General features: G+C 40.7%; 2 protein-coding genes across 4 annotated transcripts in view; one reads left to right on the forward strand and one right to left on the reverse strand.

Annotated features, from left to right (window-relative positions):
• LOC116467873 (putative membrane-spanning 4-domains subfamily A member 4E) overlaps positions 1–7,909 on the reverse strand; it is a 138,465-nt gene extending 130,556 nt beyond the window's left edge. For both annotated transcript variants that reach the window (XM_058438754.1, XM_058438753.1), the window contains exons 1-2: positions 7,867–7,909; positions 6,923–7,004 (exon numbers count right to left, since the gene is read on the reverse strand). The gene's annotated coding sequence lies outside the window, so the exon portion shown is untranslated. The remainder of the gene's footprint in view (positions 1–6,922; positions 7,005–7,866) is intronic.
• A 23-nt stretch (positions 7,910–7,932) lies between these two features.
• Positions 7,933–18,536, forward strand: MS4A6E (membrane spanning 4-domains A6E). Of its 2 annotated transcripts, XM_058438751.1 has the most exons (6): positions 7,933–8,079; positions 10,021–10,155; positions 12,577–12,633; positions 15,000–15,203; positions 17,456–17,554; positions 18,344–18,536. In XM_058438751.1, exons 1-5 carry the CDS (start codon positions 7,933–7,935, stop codon positions 17,543–17,545), a joined length of 633 nt encoding a protein of 210 aa, XP_058294734.1. In that variant the 3' UTR covers positions 17,546–17,554; positions 18,344–18,536. The 2 variants fall into 2 exon arrangements, with proteins under 2 accessions (XP_058294734.1, XP_058294735.1); XM_058438752.1 differs by lacking the exon at positions 10,021–10,155.
• Positions 18,537–20,803: the final 2,267 nt, after the last annotated feature.

A 20,803-nucleotide genomic window follows, 5' to 3' on the forward strand; every position in this document is an offset into this window, starting at 1 on the left:
TTTTAACTTCATAACTAAAAAGGAATCAGTAGGCTTATGCTTTTAAGACAAAGTGAATATTATGTTTCCAAAAATATTTTCACTGAATGGTGTTAGCATCTGTTAAATTTGTCATCTCATCCTCTATTCTCAGCCTAAATGTATTAGTCTACTTTGTTACTCAAGTTACAACTGAAAGGCAGAAACTTGGATATCAAGCTATAAAAGTTTTGCATTTCCTGGAAACACATAAGTGTCAATGCTCATTATTCATGAGGAAGTTAGAGAATAAGAAGGCCTTAACACTTTGGACCCAAAACAAATATCTGAGTTTTTGTTTCTCAGCTAGTCCTGTTTCCCAGGTCCCATCTGCATCTCAGCCTTCATTTCCCACTCTCCAACTCTCTCCTTCAGGACCAGGGGAATCTTCTATTCCCTAAGGACATTTGTCCTTCTCTTATTTGATCTTATGTCAGTTTGACATGACATGTTTTAAGTCAATGTTTTCCCATGTAGCTGAGGTGCTAAGTGCAAATATTAACTGATTCAGAGAACCATCAACCTTGTCAAAACCATAAAACTGATATCTCTTTATTAGTTGACCCAAAGTCATAATTTGGACAGAGATATTTCAAGACGTTTTTAGATATAAACCATAAAACAAATATACCAAATAATATATGTGAGACACAAAGAGAAAGCAATTGATCCAAGGCTACTATGTATATAACAAATAAGATTTTATCTTGTTAAAACACCCGCATGCCCACAGAAATCAGTCAGAACCAGATGACTGTTTCCAGCTGTTGATTCCTCCTCCTCACAAAGAGCCCACATGCTTCACTTTGCTTAATTGTCACTTTGAGGACAATGTTTCTTCCTTTCTTTCCTTCACACTTCCCTCTTTTCCTTCATTATAGGAAGAAACTTCTCACTTACATATGAGAAATCACGGTCACTTTTGTGTAGCTTATGCTGAACATTAGCCCTTCCTTCTCTGGATCCCTTGAATGCTGGAATAGTTGCCAGGCTGTGTTTTCAACTGAGGACCTTCCTGTTGCCCAATACTAATGTATCCAATGGAGATTATAAGAAAAATTAAAAGTCTTGCAAACACATGAATATTTTTTCTTTTCTATCCCAAGCATTTAAGACTTTCTTAGTACTTTTCTTAAGATAATACACACAAAGGGAGAGATAAGTGGAGGAGTTAGAGGAATATAGTAATGGAGGAAGGAAAAGGAGATTTTGCTTACTAGCTTCTAGCTTTTGTTTTCCAGCAATCCAAAGAACAATATCTCACTAAAAGTTTATGATACGTGCTTCAGAAAGATATATCAAAAGAGAAGAGTTCCTAGAGTACAGGATATGAGAGGTATCATTGAATGGAGGGGGAAACACGATAAATAAGAGAAGGAGAGATGTCCTTAGGGAATAGAAGATTCCCCTGGTCCTGAAGGAGGAGTTGGAGTGTGGGAAATGAAAGCTGAGATGCAGATGGGACCTGGGAAACAGGGCTAGCTGAGAAACAAAAACTCAGATAGTTGTTTTGGGTCCAAAGAGTTAAGGCCTTCTTATTATCTAAGGAGGGATCCCTAGAACTAGAAATGCCAGGGAGAAGGTTTTGCCCATGGACCTGCAGGAATAAGAGATATTTTATGGAGAATGTGCACAGAGAGTTGTATATATTGTTAGAGAAACACCAAAATTTATCTCCAACTCCTTTGTTGTCAAACATAAATATCTGTTTTTGAGCTCTGCCACAGGAACTTGGGAGCACTTCAGGTGAGTGCAGAGCCAGGAAAAGATGCATCAAAATGAGTAGAAAAAGTCGTGGCATTTTACTCGTCCTAGCCTCTCTCACCCTGATACAGTGAGACTTGATCTGGAGAAAACACTGAAGTCCCAGCTTCTCCCTTAGGGAAGCAAGAGGAGTGGGCCATGAGTCCAGCATTCTGGGTTTCCAGCGGGGTTGCCCAAGGCACTGGTTTCTGTCTTACATGACTCAGAGTGCAGAGTTTGGATGCCATGTTGGGGGCCTCTGAGAACAAAGGCAAGCACCCTGTTTCAGCACTAGGGAGATTGTAGTACTGCAGGCGGACACCAGGGGGAGAAAGAGGTTACAGGCTCCAGACAAGAAGCAAGCAAACAAGGACAAAAAACCAAACACCGCATGTTCTCACTCATAGGTGGGAATTGAACAATGAGAACTCATGGACACAGGGAGGGGAACATCACACTCCGGGGACTGTTGTGGGGTTGGGGGAGGGGGGAGGGACAGCATTAGGAGATATACCTAATGCTAAATGACGAGTTAATGGGTGCAGGAAATCAACATGGCACATGGATACATATGTAACAAACCTGCACATTGTGCACATGTACCCTAAAACCTAAAGTATAATAAAAAAATAAATAAAATAAAAAAAAATAAAAAATAAAAATAACCTAACTGGGAAATTACACACACAAGCCCATAAAAAGCTTGAAGGGCCCCTAGAATCTCTAGCTATGCTAACCAATAAAGGTCTTCCAATGTATGAAGCCAGTCTGTAATGACTGGAGGAGGTTGGGTGTATTTTTCAAATGCCCGCATCTTAATAGGAGATCGCAAGGCATACAGAGAAACAGGAAAACATGGCCCAACCAAAGGAACACAATAAATCTCCAGAAACTAACTTTACAGAAATAAATATCTATGATTTACATGATCTCTTATAGATATTTACACACCCATATTTATTGCAGCATTATTCATAATAGCTAAGAGGTGGAAGCAACCCAAATGTGGGCCAATGGATGAATAAAGAAAATGTAGTATACACATACAATGAAACACTAATCTGCCTCACAGAAGAGGAAATCCTATCACGTGCTACAACATGGATGAAACCTGGGGATCTTGTAACAGCCCAAGGGGTCCACCTTGCCCGCTGCCTAGACAGAACTGCTTTATCAAGACAGAGGAATTGCAACAGAGAAAGAGTAATTCACGCAGAGCCGGCTGCGTGGGAGACTGGAGTTTTATTATTACTCAAATCAGTCTCCTGGAGCATTTGGGGAGCAGAGTTTTTAAGGATAACTTTGTGGGTGGGGCAAATCCAGTGAGCCAGGGGTGCTGATTGGTCAGAGATGAAACCAGAGCGAGTCGGAGCTGTCTTCTTGCACTGAATCAGTTCCTGGGTGGGGGCCAGAAGATCAGATGAGCCCGTTTATTGATCCAGATGGTGCCAGCAGATCCATCAAGTGCCGGGTCTGCAAAATATCTCAAGCACTGATCTTAGGAGTAGTTTAGGGAGGGTCAGAATCTTGTAGCCTCCAGCTGCATGACTCCTAAACCATAATTTTTAATCTTGGGTCTAATGTTAGTCCTGAAAAGGCAATCTAGTCTCCAGGCAAGAAGGAGGTCTGCTGTTGATCATCTTTGTTTAAACTATAAACTAAGTTTCTCCCAAAGTTAGTTCAGCCTACCCCCAGGAATGAACAAGCACAGCTTGGAGGTTAGAAGCAAGATGGAGTCGGTTAAGTTAGATCTCTTTCACTGTCTCAGTCATAATTTTGCAAAGGCAGTTTCAATCTCATGCTAAGTAAAATAAGCCATCACAGAAAGATAAATACTGTATGATTCCTCTTAATAAAGAAGTTATTAAGAAATAATTCCTAGGCAGCTAGAAAAGATATAGTTTCTCAGTGGAAATTTTCCTGTAATAAGAAGCAACCCCTGGAACCATTTCTTTTCTAACAGAAAAGGCAACTTAAATAGCCAGACTGGCAAGCTTTGATGTCCAAATGCTGGCGATTAGAAACTAGGTCCATCTAAAATGGCTAACATGGCGATTCCCACCCTCCTCTCCTTGTCACCACATGTGCCAGTGTGATGGCCACCTCCGGATTACTCACATGTGTTCAGGACATCACGGTGACCCACATTTGCATATTAAAGGGCTAAGGTGAAAGGGCAACGTTTTTCGTGGGCTACATGAATGACACCCCTGGTCAAACCAATCCCCTGGACCCTATGCAAATCAGACACCACCTCTTCCAGCCTACAATATAACCAACTACTTTTCCACTACACACCGGGTTTCTCTTTGTTCGGAGCCCCTCTCCCTCTGTCTCTGTATGGGGGAGCTGTTTTCTTCTTTCTTTCTTCTTTCTTGCCTATTAAATTATTTGCTCCTTAAAACCACTCCACCTGTCTCCATGTCGTTTAAACAAACAGCACGAGAACGAGGACACTGGTGTTCCTCCAGTCATCGGAACTGTATCACTCTCATATGAAGTATCCAAAGTAGACATAGAATGAATATGGAACAGAAAGTAGGATGGTGGTTACCCGGCAATAGGAACAGGAAGGAGAGGGTTCAATGGGTATAGAATTTCAATTTTGCAAGACGAAAAAGTTCTAGAGATTTATTACACAGCAATGTGAACATAATTAATACTACTGATCTGAACACTAAAAAGTGGTTAAGATAATGAATTATACGTGTTTTATATGACAATTGAAAGTTTTAAAAATAAAAATTAAAAATGGATTTAAAGAGAATATTGCTTTGTTTCTTGCATACCTGCCTTTACACAGAAGACGCAAAACCCTTTTGCTCCTAGGTCAGTGGTTCTCAACACGGATGTGAGGGGATTTTGTTCTCTCTCCATCAAGAGATATTTGACAATATCTGATGATGTTTCTTGCTGTTACACATAGGGTGGGGTTGTGCTGGCATAGGCCAAGGAGTCTACTAAGCATCCTACAGCGCCCAGGATAGTCGCCTACCACAGAAAATTACCCCGTCCAAAATGGCATTAGTAGCTTATTTGAGAAACTTGTCCTAGATTATTAATCAGAATGTGTTATTGATATCTAATATTATTGATCAGAATGTGTTATTGATATATGATTTTTCCCTTCTAGTTAGCTTGGTAGAGTTCAGACTCTGGAAAAAACTGGGAATGCACAAGGCTGAATGAGTGTAAGCTGAAAGACAAGAGAGAGGAGTCTTGTTTGGAGCTCACTGAAGGCAAAATGGAAAAAAAAGGAAGGTTAGGGGAGGAAAGATAGTCAATAGGCCACTTTTAGGCCATCATTCTGAAGGGTTCTGTGCTAAGCACCTTACATGTGTTGTCTCACATAATCCTTAAAACTCAGAAATGATTTTAAATTAAATAGCACAGACTGGAGAGGGAGTCTTTGCTTGGGTAGGCAACTTTAACTGGTTTATTAGCACATTACCCTGAAGGGAAAGGGGGTGTGATTGCTCCTGAAGAGACCGGGCTCCTTTTTAATCAAAGCTCAGGAGGAGAGCAGCATTCCACTGTTTCACAGATGCTGTGAGGGTGACAAAGATGCAGGGCACCCGCCGGAAACTGATGGCACTCTGCAAAAGGGGAAGGGGCGCCAGAAACTCAGGTGAGTGAGGTTGCAGGTGATTCTGCCTCTCTCCCCAGGCTTTCTGGTGAGTCCATTCCTCCTCTCAGACTCATTGTTAGAACTCAAGACAAGCCAATTACATTTCGTAATGTCTGTGTCATTCAGACCCTGAGAACTAATCCAGACTTCTAAATGGTGCTTCTGAAGCCTTTTCTTCAACAGGAGAGTTAAGGTGTGGAATTAAGTGCAGAACCCATGGCCTTCTGAGGTGATGGTGATGGTTCAGGTTGTGTTTCTGGGTTCATTCTGGCAGCTCTCCCAAAGAAAGGAGGAAGGAAGCTTGCAGAGTGGGGCTGTGCAGTCACCCTGGCTGGCTCTGGTTTCCTTACCCGATACTTTAAAGTCAGCTTCCAAAGAATGCCCAGCCAAGGGTTTGAAGTGGCACTGTGGCTCTCTCCTCACAAAACTAGCCTACGTGTGAGTTTGTTGAATTTATTTAGGTCCTGCCGAATCTTCCCCATTTGTTCCTTCTCAAGTTTCACTACTTCCCTAGAGGGGCCCAACCTTTCCAGAGGGCAAAGATGTTGCTAGAGAAAGAAAGTAGCCAGAGGAAGATGACTTTAGGGTAGGCAGCAATTGGGCAATGGGTGTTGAAAGGCTGTTTCAGCCTGCCAAGAGCTTGGGGAACTAGAAAAAGAAAAAGAAAACAAAACAACAAAAAATAAAACAAATTTTTTAAGAAAGCTTTTTCTATGTTCTGTATTACTATTATTAGCTATATATTACGGAATGTTAATTGCAAGCAACATCGTCATTATTGCTGAGATTATGTGATTACTTATATATGATGGAATATTGTTATTTATCTATATTATGATTACTAGCAATATTACTATTAGTAGTTACATATTACTGAAAGCTTCAAAGCAGCATAGGCTTTTTATAAGCATTTTTGCTCATGTTTATGACAGTTCTCCAGTGTTGGTATTGCTCCTCTATTTAACAGATTAGACAAATGAGGCTCCAAGAACAGACTGGACTAATAACAGGGAACTTGTAAGTCTCAAAGTGGCAATTCACACATAAAGCTCTGTGATGCCTGAACTCTCATAGTCATAAGTTGGTTGCTTTCATGATTTTCCTGAAGTTGCTAGAAGTTTATAGAAAAGGAAGTGCAGGCATATTTCACAAATTTACAACCTGTAAGTATCACATCCTGTATGGCTGCAAACACTGGAATAAGAAAGGGCTAATGACTTTCAGAAGAGGAAGGTATGTAGTAATCATTGATGGGACTATCTGAGAACCCAGACAGACTCTAGCTCCCTCCTGGGAGCTTCTGAGGACTCAGTTGGAACGAACGGCCACAGGTAGGTAATGCTGAAAGTCTTTTCTCATCTCACCATTCCCTTGCCGTGACGCCATTAGAGGAGTAATTTGACTTGAAACTCATTGACAGCAGTTAAGAGACACTAGAGCACTTTGGAAATAGAGTGGGCAAATGGAAGGAGTATCTGGTTTTAACTCTGTTTCTTCTGTATTCTAACTGCATGATCTTGGTGAGTCACTTACCTAAGATTGTGTAATTAGTGGGAGCAGAGCTCTTGTCTCTTCATATGTTCTTAGGCCATTTGCAAACTGGGCAGTCTGTGGGCTGAGAACGGTGCAGTGAAAACCGATCCAAGCTGAGCTCAGCAACAAATACCACAGCCAATTTGGTCTTTATGCTAACAGGTGGAGGATCCAGGACACGGTCTATGTGTTATGACTCCAAGACTTGTTCTCATACCACTGCATGTAGCTGCTTCTCCAGCCTAAGTAAACTCAGACACATGCTGGCATTGCCAAATGGGAAAGTAGGAAGAGGTGGAATGATCTAGAGATTTATGCGGAGGCTTCAGACTCAAGGAAAGCTGAGATCCAAGACTGGCTTTACAGCTTCCCAGCTGTGTGAACAGGGTTGAACAATAAGGATAACTGCAAATATTTCTTCAGCATTAACTCTATGCCATGCATATATGCAGTGTGTATATATTTGCATTCATAACTTAAACTTTATTTTGAATGTTCTTATTTATTACATGTTTTTACTAACTAACATGTAGAGCTGTTGTAAGGATTGAAACCACTGCAGGATAAGAACTAAGAACATGTCTAGTAAAATGTGATAAACATATCTAAGATGAATGCTAATAGACAAAAAATAAATGATCAGAGTGCATTTGTCTAAAAAATTCATCAAATATATGGCAATACAGTTGTCAGTAGGATTGGGCAAAGGGACATTGCTGCATACTGCAAACTTTGTGTGACCCTTTGCCTCTGGATATTGGGACCTCTCAAGATTCATGCTGCTGCCACCCTGTGATGTGTTTATTATCTATAATGGACTGTGTCAAACATTATGGAAAAATCCTCATGAAACCAAGATTGTGTGGTTTCCACTGCTCCATACTATCAGTTCCTTTCTCTAACACACAGGCCAAGTCTGGACTAATTGGCAGAAACTGACTTACCAGTTTTGCAGCCAGAACCAGGGAGCTCTATACTTTTTAAGAGCTAAATCTATGTTTTCTTCCATTATGACATCACGACCTGTTCCCAATGAGACCGTCATACTGCTCCCATCAAATGTCATCAACTTCTCCCAAGCAGAGAAACCTGAACCCACCAACCAGGGGCAGGATAGCCTGAAGAAATGTCTACAGGCAGAAGTCAAAGTTATTGGGGTAAATCTAATTCAGAACATGTTGGAGAGGGGTTAGGGGAAATGGGAAGAGATGATGTATGTTTTGGGACTGGTCATCCATTGTGAGTGTAGAGACCCTTAAGTTTTGCTGGAGGGACTCCGGGGTAAAAGCCACTTGGAGAAAACTGTCCCGGAACTTTTCCACAAGAGGTTGTCTTAGAAATGTTTTTTCCCTTATTCTGAATATGAGGAGTTGACTTTCTGTTGTTGTCTTTGTATTTGTGCAATACAGTGCTTCTCTATATTTTCTTTTACAAAAGTAATGGTGGTAAATAATTACATATCGTATATACATTTTTCTATATTTCACAACTGCATGCTTAATAATCCACACTGATTCTTGGCAAAAAATTTTTCCCGTACTGCAAATTACAGAAAAAATATACTTCCTCTCCCTCTTTTCTCCTTCCCTTTTTGAGAATGGAAATGATATTCACCTTTTGTTTGTCTGTTTCTCCTCTCATCCAGAGTTTATTATAGAAGCTGTATTGCATGAAGGGAGGAGAGAAAGAAGGGATCTATCCTGGATTGGGAGGGAAACACAGAGTTTTGGTTTCTAGACTTGCCTCTGCACTTATATAATCTGAGGTGAGGCACTCTGTTTGACTGGATTTCAGGAGCTAGTGGGACTGGTTTCCTTGCCTCATGTACAATGACGTGGGTTTCTATGAGGCTTAGGTGACATAAGGTCTAGAAAACTTCTTGGTAAATGATAATAGAGCTGTGAATCTCTGAGGTGGATGTCCAGGAGGGAAAACTACCTCCTAAGACAGAGCTCCAGTTATACATGAGAACATGCAGTATTTGGTTTCTGTCCCTGTTAGTTTGTTAAGGGTGGTGGCCTCTAAATGATGAGAACACATGGACACATAGAAGGGAACAATGCACACTGGGGCCTTTCGGAGGGTGGAGGGTGGGAGGAGGGAGAAGATCAGGAAAAATAACTAATGGATACTAGGCTTGATACCTGGGTGATGAAATAATCTGTACAGCAAACCCCCATGACACAAGTTTACCTATGTAACAGACATGCACTTGTACCCTTGAACTTAAAATAAAAGTTAATAAAATGAGCTTCCAGAACCTTAGCTATAGGAATGTGGGCTGCAGTTTCCAACGAGCTGAACAGAGAGGGCCAAGCTGTGTCCGCTGGAATCTGGGAGATGAGGGGAGGGATTTCTGCACCACCAATCCTCCAGAGAAAGTGAGGGCTTCCAGGTGCCCCCTGTTCTCAGAGAGGTAGAAAGAGAGTTACTAGTCATGGACTCAGAAGTCCTGAGAGATGGGAAAGCAGATCCCAGCAGCCGCTGTGAGCTGGAAGCAGGGGCCACGAGCAGACCAGGGCCTGAGAGGCAGAAATGCAGAAACCTTCCTGAGCACCTGGCAGACACCCGAGACTGTGGCTTCTGTGGCAGAGCTGCACACCCTCCAGGATGTCTTTTCATATTTCTCACTCCAGAGTTTCCAAGGGTTTGTATCCTCACTGGGATCTTGCAGAAGGCGATAACGCATTAGTACCATGGGAGAGGCAAAAAGGCCCTGTTTTTTTTTGTTTGTTTGTTTATCTGCTTGTTTGTTTTTGACATGGAGTCTCGCTCTGTCACTCAGGCTGGAGCGCAACGCCACAATCTCTGCTCACTGCAACCTCCATCTCCCAAGTTCAAGCGATTCTCCTGTCTCAGCCTCCAGAGTAGCTGAGATTACAGGTGCACACCACCACGCCCGGCTGATTTTTGTATTTTTAGTAGAAATGGGGTTTCACTATGTTGGCCAGGCTGGTCTCGAACTCCTGACCTCAGGTGATCCACCCACCTTGGCCTCCCGAAGTGCTGGGATTACAGGTGTGAGCCACCGTGCCCAGCCTGGCCCCGTCTTTACAAATGCTGGTTTTAATCCTCAATCTTCGTTTCTCTTCCCACAGATTATCCAGATCTTTTGTGGTGTGAATGTATTGAGCTTGGGAATCATTTTGGCATCTGCTTCCTTCTCTCCAAATTTTACCCAAGTGATTTCTATGCTGTTGAAGTCTGCTTACCCATTCATAGGACCCTTGTTGGTGAGTAGTTTCTGAGGAGGGAAGCATGGGGCAAAGAGGGGAGGGAGATGCCAATAGCTTAAACTCTCCACCTGCCACCTTGCTATGTTTGATCTGCCAGCACCAAGGAGTCAATGGTGAAACTTGTTCTCTTGCGTGTGTAGTTCAGGGAGGATTGAGTGGGGTAGGATGGCAGGGGGTTCCTGATTTTAGATCAGTTTCTTATCAGACTCAAATACGCATTTCTTTTGAAGATCATCTTATTTTTCACCTTATCATCTTGAGCTATGATGAAGCTAGTGACTTCTTTCCAGGTTTAGGCAAAACATTCAGGAATTAGGATAAGGTTGGGAAGAAACTTTTTATATTAAAAAAATGAGCATCAATGGAAAAAATCATACACTCACAGAGAAACCACACAGATGCTTGTGGGCATCATGGAGGAAGGGGAACTTATACCTCTGAGAATTTTGAAAATGCTTTTACTGCATTGATGGATTGCCAGGGAAGGCTGAGCAGATGTCTATGTCCCAGTGATGGACTAGAAATTCCTCTGAAATAGCTGCAGCTCTGGTATTTCAAAAGGACTTAGTAGTCCTTTTCTCAAAGAACTGCTTTCTCTTAGATTGAGCTTTCTCATAATTAAGCTTCTCTTTTATAGATGTTTTTTCATTCAACTTCCTGCACCTCGGTACCTGTTGCTAGCTCTTGCTTTACATTTGTTTATTTGATGCATCAAGAAGTTCACCGATTTGTCTATCGTGTCCAGTTTTCTTCTTTTATTAACTAAAGTTTCATTTGATTTTGGATCTCACTGGTTTTCCCCAAATGACCTTTTTCTGTGTCAAGATCCATGCAAGGCTACTACATTATACTACATTACATTTGCTCATGATGTCTCAGGCTCCTCCAGACTTTCTCAGATTTTCCTTTTCCTTGAGGACTTCAGTAGGTTGAAGTAGTACTGGCTGATATTTTTATAGAATGTTCCTAAGTTGGGGTTTGTCTGATATTTTTCTGATGTTTAGACTTGGGTGAATTTTTGGCTGATGATAACAGAGGTAAAGCACCATTTTCATCAAGTCATATCAAGGGTGATGCTACCAACATATTGTCACTGACACAATTTACCTTGATGGTGTGTTTGGGGTAGTGTGTTTGGAGCTTACTGAATCCGAAATGGAAAAAAAAGGAAGGTTGTGGGAGGAAAAACAGTCAACAGACCACTGTTGGTTTCTCCTCTGTAAAGATTTCTCCTCTGTAAAGCTACTACTACTAACTTAACTCCTCTGTAAAGTTACTCCTCTGTAAAGTTACTACTACTAACTACTAAAGTTACTTTGTCTTTCTCTTCTGTAAAGTTACTACTTGTTTCCCTCCTCTTTCTATAATCTATTCTTTAAAAGCAAGTCACTAAGCACAGTCCACCTTTGAAGGGACAACTAGTCCATATGTTTACAGACTTGGCATTTGTTTATACAGACAAATAACTAAATGCCTGTGTTATAGGAATCACAATTTTTCTTTGGTATTTGTCCTCCTTTCTTCTAACTGTCAAAGAATTTTCTGTTCCTTTATGGTTCTAAATCTGTAGGTCATGAATACTCTAGAGGATGAAAAAAATTTCTTTCATTTTGTAAACACACCCTTGAAAGTTTTCTGCCATCCATTCTTGTCTTTCCTTCTGTTCTCATTGACCGTTTTACCTTAGCCTGGGGAGCCAGCAATGTAAGATCCATGTCTCAGCTTTTCCCATCTTTTATTTTCTTTTAAAGAAAATCTAGTAACAGTACTTTTCTGCCCTTCCAAAAAATGGAAGAGGAGGGAATACTTCCAAACTCATTTTATGAGGCCAGCATTATCTTGATATCAAAGCCAGACAAAAACATTACAAGAAATCTACAGGTTAATATCCCTAATGAACATTGATGAAAAATCTTCAACAAGATACCAGCAAACTGAATTCAACCACATATTAAAAGGATCATTCACCATGATCAAGTGAGATTTATTTCAGGGATACAAGGATGGTTCAACATATATAATCAGATGTGATGCATCACATCAATATAACGATGGACAAAATCCATATGATTCTCTCCAATTCTTTTCTCTTTCCATACCATTGTTTTCATGTCCTTCTCTAAAGAACATCTTACACTAAAATTTTCTCATTTCATTAAGAAAATGAATTTTTTCCTGGCTTTTAAGGTCCTCATTTTGTTTATTTGGATATATTTCTGCTATCTTTTTTTTTTCTGTTGCTATCTGAACAGTACATGGGCAAACAGGATAAATCTATGTCTTTAAGTGGATATTACCTCATTGATCATTTGTTCCCCAAGGCTTTTCCCATGAGAGTTTTCTATAAACATCATGATAGTGACATCGCAGTTACTATTTACGTGGAAACTGACCTGACCATTTTCTCTTTTATTTTAGTTTGTCATCTCTGGCTTTCTATCAATTATCACAGAGAAAAGGTTAACCAAGCTTTTGGTGAGTATGAGAACTATAAACTGCAACTCAATGGATCAAAATGAAACTTGGAACCTGTTAAGGCCAGTCTCTCTACTTTGAAAAGTTGAAAACTCAGTTCTAGAGCAGTTAGAGTTAGGAGCCAGGCCTGGATGCTCCATATCCTTGTTCAGAGCACATTTCTCCAATTATTGTACCCTACATCAAAGTCTGTATTCAGAGAATTATAATATCCCTTCGGCCAGTGTCCAAGAATCTATCACAGAAAAATTGTCTTTATTTATGATGCTCTTTTGGTGATAACTGGTTTTCAAATTTAGGTTTTCAATGGCAAGGGAGCTGACAGTGTTATAAAGAGGTCTATTTGTTGGGGTTCACTGTTTAAGCCCAAGTGTTACAACCCTTGAAAAAAATGAGTCAACGTGCTGTTTATGTATGGTACTATCTCTCATTCTTTCATCTATCTCACTAGAAAGATAATACTTTTATTTTGTCCGAGTATAAATTCTTGCACCCTAAAAGTTGTCTTTGGTCCTTTGTATTGGCTAAGAAACAAAAATGCTTTACCTGCCTTTATCCCTTATTCCAGCAAAAACTAGAGTTGGAAGTGGCAGGGAGAGAAAAGCTGGATTATAGCAAGAAGTGTTTGTTGTCTGTAAAGTTTCATTAAGTTTTCACTCAATCCTGTATCCCTCAAAGGATTGATGTTGTAGATTATGTAAGAGAATGTCATAAAATTTAATTGCACAGAAACTCAGTTTGGAAGCTCTGGCTACAAAAATCTCCCAAAGCCAGCATGGAAGTCAGAGAGAGTGCCCAGAAAAATGCCAGCTCTTTCTTTCCCTCGTTGGTATTTAGAGATTATTATTAGGAACCCTCAGTTACAATCCAACACTAATCTGTGCTGTGCAATGTAACTGTCTATGATGGAAATGAAATGTAACTTTCTATGATGATGGAAATCCATAACGGCTGCACTGTTACAATATGGCAGTCACATGTGGCTACTGATGATGTGAAATATGGATAGTGCAACTGAATTTTAAATTTCACCTAATTTTATTTCAAATATAAGTAGCCCATGTGGCTACTGGCAACCATACTGAGTAGCCTAGTACAAGAGTAATGTTTTCAAACTTTTAGAAGGAAATATATGGGCCTCTTACTCTAGAGAACAATCCCACAGTGAACATGCAGGAAGCTCAAGGATGCAGGATGTGGTCTCGGGGTGGGCTCAGACTCACCAGAGACATCGAGGCTTTAGTGAGTTCTACTCTTGTCACACTTTGTACCAGCCCTTTTTGAGATTGAAGCAGAGTGCCATCTCAAGGCAAATCTAGCTTATTCTAAGAAATATAGACTCTAGGCATCAGGACTACTACTGGCTACTAGGAGGCCCAGGAGTATATACACTTTGGTCATTATGTTGGGAAATTGGGGTCCCAGAGCATCAACTGGTGAGTTCCTAAAAGAAGAAGTGCCCATGTGGGATTAAATAACACTCTACTGTACGGCTGCGGGGTGTGCCCTGGAGCCTACCTACCTGTACCAATAGCTTTCAGAATGCTGTGAGCTCAGTAAATAAAACCAAGGAACTGAGTACCCAAGGAAACAAGCTGGGTCAGGTCTATACTGTGACCTCAATTTTCTGACCTCCAGTCCAGACCTTTTTCTTGTACTTCCTGCTGCCTCCCACACATTACACCATCCTTGGGCCTGCACCTAGACCTCTGCCCACAGCCACCCCATGCTGCGTTCTGTGTGGCCAGTCATATGCCTGCCCAGGTTCCAGGGCCTGCCGGAGACTCAGAACCACCCCCTCACTCATCGTTGAGAGGTGTGCCTTTGAGAGAGGCAATGGGCATGCAAGAGTGAGCTATTGGGTTGGTGCAAATGTAATTGCGGTTTTGCCATTGAAAGTAGTGGCAAAACCTGAAATTACTTTTGCACCATGCTAATACACCATCCACCTTTTCTGTGTGGTTGATGCTTGCACGAGGGCTTTCTGAGTTGGCTAAGAGAGAAACTGCATCTGGTACATTGCCACCTTTGCTTGTGGTCACGCTCATAGTAATTTTCCAGGCAAGCCTCATGGAGTCCCTGCTAACTGTCCCAGAGAAAGAATTTAGGAGAGTAACATTCTCTACCACACCATTGAGGTCCTGTTTAAGGGGAACCAGTTCATATGTTTATTCTTTCAGCCAAGTTTTTTGTTGCAGATTCTGAGTTTTTGGCTGGACACTGGAGAGGCATACAGCAAGAAATGATCCTTCCCAGACTTCCTGAGGGAGACAGATAAGGGAATAACTTGCAGTGTAATGGCAAAGAGGGATAAGAGAGACTCACAGCTCATTGGGAATGATTCTTACCCAGCATGTCTCTTTCAGGTGCATAGCAGCCTGGCTGGAAGCATTCTGAGTGCTGTGTCTGCCCTGGTGGGTTTCATTCTCCTGTCTGTCACCCTGGCTGCATTAAATCCTGCCTCACTGCAGTGTAAGTTGGACAGAAAGGATATACCAGCCAGACTTCTTTCTTATGATTATCATTCAGCTTACACCAAGGACTGCCGTAGAGCCAAAGCCAGTCTGGCTGTAAGTATTTTTTAGATGGGATGTTCTAATTTTATGAGGTTTCTGAAAGGCTTGATTTCTTATTATTCCTTCCTTTGAAAATCTCTCTGTTAATTCTGGTTTGGGCATCTGGAGGAAGGCCAAGGTTATGTAAATCAAAGGGGGACTGCACGGATGAGATTAAGGGGATTACATACTAACAGAGTGGAATTGAAAATGTCAGATAAGGTTGATGATGAAAAACTAAAACTTATGGTTTGTAGAGTTTCTTAATTACTCAACTAATGCAATTTTGGAGGCATAAATTATGAGTTTGTCAAACTGAGAATGTTGGTACATAGAGTGGTGAATTCAGATTGGCAAACAGAGCAGAAAGACCCGGGTGATCAGAAAATGCCAACAAGGAAATGTGGTATGTGTGGGTGGTAGGGGGTCAATTTGGTCTAAAAAGACATCAGACTAAAGATGAAGAAACAGATAATAGGAAATATGGGGTTAGATGGTAAGGGTTTCTCCTTCTAATGATTACAATAATGAATAATACTAATCAGGTGAAACGGTAACATTATTATTGCTTTTTGTTATAGCTGAAAGAAGTGTGATATCTTAAATCAGGAGATAAGAAATATAGGGAGATGGAGAGTGTAACTGAGAATTATTGCAGGAGAATTCTCTCTCTTTGGAAGAAGAAACACAATGAAGTTTGGCTAACAGAAATAATATGTCTAAAGTTGAAAGATTAAGGGGTATGTGCATGGTCAGCAACGCATTGAGAGGAAAACAGGCAACATAAAAGTAAAGAAGTTGCAGAATATTTATTGTCCTGCAATCATAAAAATGAGATCAGCCAAGAACTCACCTGGAAGATGGACGGATAGAAAGGTGTGGTCAAAGTCATGCTTGTACAGCACCCATTATAAACTGGGCCTTGCTTCCAAGTAGTATAATGAGGAAAAAGTGAATGCAAATGTGGCTGACAGTAATTGGTACAAATTCCACCTTGGGAAAAATTCTGGAGAGAAATTTGGGAGAAATTTGGTAGTGATAAAGTATAAATTCATGATGGGACGATTTTACATTGGAAATAAGAGAGATTCTGCTGAGCTTGCTTGCTGGAACAATTTCTAGGTAATGGGCACAACGTGTATCTTCTGTTTAACTGTGTGTAAATACAAAAGTTCATGTGATCAAATTATCTCCCTTTATTATCAGAAGACCAGTTCTGCACAAAAAATGTCTCAGGACAGAAATGGTAGAACTCATCTTTGTGAGTTGGTGTTGGTGATTAGCAACTCTGACAGTTTACTACCTTCACTGTTTTTTTCCAAGTCTTAAAACCACCAAAAACAGCAAAAATAAAAAATAAACAAAAACAAAAATAAAAAACATCCAAACAGGTTCAGATACATAGACAGGGATGCCAATACTGAATTTTACAAAGGGCTTACACAGCCAAAACCTCCTAGATCCTCACAAATCTCTGAGAAATAAATGTTAGTATGCATGTTTGATACATGAGGAAACAGGAGCTAGAGAAAGAGAGAGACTTGTCCAGGCTTACACAGCTACTCAGCAGTAAAGGTGAGACTATAATGGAGCTGCTGATTGTCAGTCCTGGGAGCTATTACATCACTCTGCTCTCTTACTGAGTGAACAATGTCATCAGAACTATCTACGTCTCAGAGAAGTGAGAAACAAGTGGATTAGTATGAAGTGGATTAGTTGATTTAGTTACTACTCATCTTTCCTTCTCCTCTCAAGAAACTGAATGAGTCGGCCGGGCGCAGTGGCTCATGCTTGTAATCTCAGCACTTTGGGAGGCCGAGGCAGGCGGATCACGAGGTCAGGAGATCGAGACCACGGTGAAACCTCGTCTCTACTAAAAAAAAAAAAAAATACAAAAAATTAGCCAGGCGTGGTGGTGGGCGCCTGTAGTCCCAGCTACTCGGCGAGGCTGAGGCAGGAGAATGGCGTGAACCCGGGAGGCGGAGCTTGCAGTGAGCCGAGATCGCGCCACTGCACTCCAGCCTGGGTGACAGAGCAAGACTCCATCTCATAAAAAAAAAAAAAAAAAAAAAAGAAAAAAGAAACTGAATGAGTGAAGGAGTTGAATTAAGACAATTGTGAGGAGGAGCAGTTTTATCTTCCTGATGGTGTCCTTACTTCATTCTCTAATGGGTGAGGTGGTCTTCATCTCTATGGTCACCTCTAAACTAGGCATGAAAGCTTCGGCTGACCCAAGCAACACCGATATTTTATTTCTTCACTTTCAGGGAACTCTGTCTCTGATACTGGTTTCTACTGTGTTGGAGTTCTGCCTAGCTGTGCTCACTGCTGTGCTGCGGGGGAAACAGACTGTCTGACTTCCCTGGGTGAGTGTGCTGGCCAGCCTCGCTGAATCTTGCCTAGTGTATCTTATCTCTGCACTGTGTTGAGTATGTCACCAAGAGTGGTAGAAGGAACAATCAGCCAGTCATGAGATACACGTGGGAGGTCATTTAAATGGTGATGGAAGACCAAGAAGAAAAGCAGATGGTAATTGAGTAGATAACAAGCTGAGAGTTCACCGGATATGAAAATAGTTAAAATGAGAAATCAACTGGTTCAATCTTCCCATTCTGTCAATGAAGGGAATGAGACTCTGGGAAGTTAAATGACTGGCCTGGCATTATGCTATGAGTTTGTACCTGTGCTGAGGACACTAGAACCTGGCTTGCCTCCCTTCTAGGCAGAAACAATTTCTGCCACAACCACTAGTCTCTTTAATAGTATTGACTTGGTAAAGGGCCTTTACACATGTGACTGGATCCAGTGAATGTCTTAGGCTCTGCTTTTCCTCCTGGTGATTTTAAAATTCTTTTTCCTTTTAAAAGATATATTAAAAATGTATTGTTGAATCAAATTCCAAGAGATACCACCCCTATGGACTTATTGCTTTATTTAACTGAATTTAAAAGCCTTGATTTATCCAGAATTTTATTATAGAGAATAGAAGGAATACTAGACTGATAAATTGTAATTATTTGAAGAACCTAGTGATCTGCTCTACTTGTCTTGGATTAGCTAAGAATTCTGTGTATACAGTTGGAAAAAATGGCATATCTACATGTATCTTGAACCTGAGTAAAGTCTGAAGACCTAACATACTTTGTTTCTTCTAGAGTGTGCTTTTCCGGCCTCACAGTTACTCATGTCCTCAAAGGCGACTCATGACGCTGGATATGAAGAACTATTGACTTCTTGGGAAAAAAGGGAGAAATATTAATTGGAAAGTTGATTTTTATGATAATATGGAAAACCTAACCATTATAAAAAAGCAAACTTGACTTTCCTAAATGTAAGCATTTAAAGTAATGCCTATTTGTTTTAAAAAATTATTTCGCTGTCATTTACGATATGTGTTCATTGGGGATCTCTTGGTTTGCCTGATATTGACTTCAGCAAAAGCACAGGGCTGTAAATTACCATGTACTAGACTAGCCAGATAGTCTTAGACATTTCCCGGAAAACTAGGCAGAATGATGATTCAATGGATCCAGTGAAGCAAAGGATACAGCTTTTTCTTATACTCCTCAATTGTCAACAGGAGTTAACTGATTTGCTGTGGTGCGCAGACTCTTTTATCACAGGTGCTACTGATTTATCCCATGTATTTTATTCATTAGTGCATAAAGGCAAACGCCATAATGAAGTCTCCGAGTGTATGAAAGTAGCCGGCTTCAAAATAAAATCTTTGAGTGCATACTTTATTTTAATACTTATTTTGTTGTTTTTTCCTTTAAACACAGAATAATCAATAATGACAGACATAAACCCAAATTTTAACTCAATTTTCTCCTCACCAATATTCAAACAAAACTAATGAGTGAACAAATGCTAACCGGGAATACTTATCTGTCATGAAGAGACAACCACTTCATACTTACTTCCTTATTTCAAAATAAGAAAGACCAATTGTTTGAGTATAACAAATATAAGCCTCACCTCGCTTATGCACACACACACACACGTACACACGTGTAAAAAAGTATTTCAATTTTACATGAGCTCCATTTCTTTGAAAGATTTTGTCATATTTCCCTTGCTCTGACCCTCTGTAGCAGGGGTCATACTTCATACTCACTGTCTCAGATATCCTGATACTCAGAGAGTTTCTCTGCTCTTTTTTTCCAGTCTCAAACGGAACTGTCAGTTTCTTTGATTTTAGCTTTATCTTCAAATCTGTTTCATTATGTCTTCTCCCTGTCCTTTGCACCCCCCACTGACACACACCATTTGTTTTATTTATTTGCCTATTGTGGACATTCAACTTTTATTGATACTTATTGGATACCAGACACTATGCTTAATGCCAGGGCTACCAAAGTGAATAAGATACATGATTTGGCTTCAAGATATTTATAGTCAAATAAGGAAAACAGAGATGACAATGAAGTTAGGGATTTCACTAACTGTTATTTGAGCACAGAATAAAGAATATCATCTTCTGCCTAAAAGAATGTAGAGGATAAACAAGTGTGTGTGTGTGTGTGTGTGTGTGTGTGTGTGTGTGTGTGAGAGAGAGAGAGGGAGAGAAAGATAGAAAAGACAGAATGTCCTTCCTTTGAAAATCCACCTCCCCACTATTAATCACATGGTGCCACCTTCCACCACAGGAGAGGACCATTGAAGCATTGTCATTTGTCTGGGGTAATATCAGAGGTTCATTGTCTCATGCCAAGAAAACTGAAGACATGGACACACAAGGAGTGAGTTTAAGAGCAGAAGTTTAATGGCTAAAAGAAAGAAGAGTGCTTCCTCATGCAGAGGAAGGGATCCCGAATGGATTTCTGGGTTTGGGGCAAGGTGAGGTTGGTTTTATAGATGAGTCTGAGGAGGTCGTGTCTGATTTACATCAGGTGTAGTAGATTGGTTGGACCAGGTGTGCCATTTACATAGCATGGGAAGTGCTGGCCATCCCACCCTAATCTTTTATTATGCAGATGGGGTCTCCACCTGGCTGGCACCATATTGCCTGCTTTTTTGCTGCACACATGGTGACAAAGAAAAGGGAAGAGGGAACCTCCATGTTTAATATATCTGGCTTCCAGGTATCCCTTTTCTATTGGCACAACTGCTGGCATTCACCTTTGCAAGCTTCCAGCTTGCTTATCTATTCTTGCAGCTTGATTTTTCAGGCTTCTTTTGCTAGACAGGAAGTGATTTGGGGGCTGCTTTTTAATAAAAAGAAAATCTTACCGAGAACTCCCTTACCCTCACTAGCTACTTAAATAATTTCTTTTTAGCTCGTGTATTATTTCTCGCCTCAGGAGTAGTAACCCTAACTGCTGTTAGAGGGTGTTGGACAATGACTCTTTCTGACTACTTCCTGCTGAAAAGGGGCATCTAGTGGGGACAGCAGCTAGGGCTCCTCCTGAGTTCAATCTAACGGTCCTCAGAAGAAAGGCGTGTGCGTGTATGGTTCTGCCTGCAGCACCATTTAAAGTTTGATTGCTTCTAGGCCAAAAGAGATAAATTTTACAAGAAGGTTTAGAGTATAGGGTTTGAATATGAGTATTAAGATTACCATTATTAGTGGGGGTACCATAGGCCATAACCATGCCAGTTGAGTTTGATACCTG

Source organism: Hylobates moloch, unplaced genomic scaffold (genome assembly GCF_009828535.3).
Source record: "Hylobates moloch isolate HMO894 unplaced genomic scaffold, HMol_V3 SCAFFOLD_5, whole genome shotgun sequence".
NCBI lineage: Eukaryota > Metazoa > Chordata > Mammalia > Primates > Hylobatidae > Hylobates > Hylobates moloch.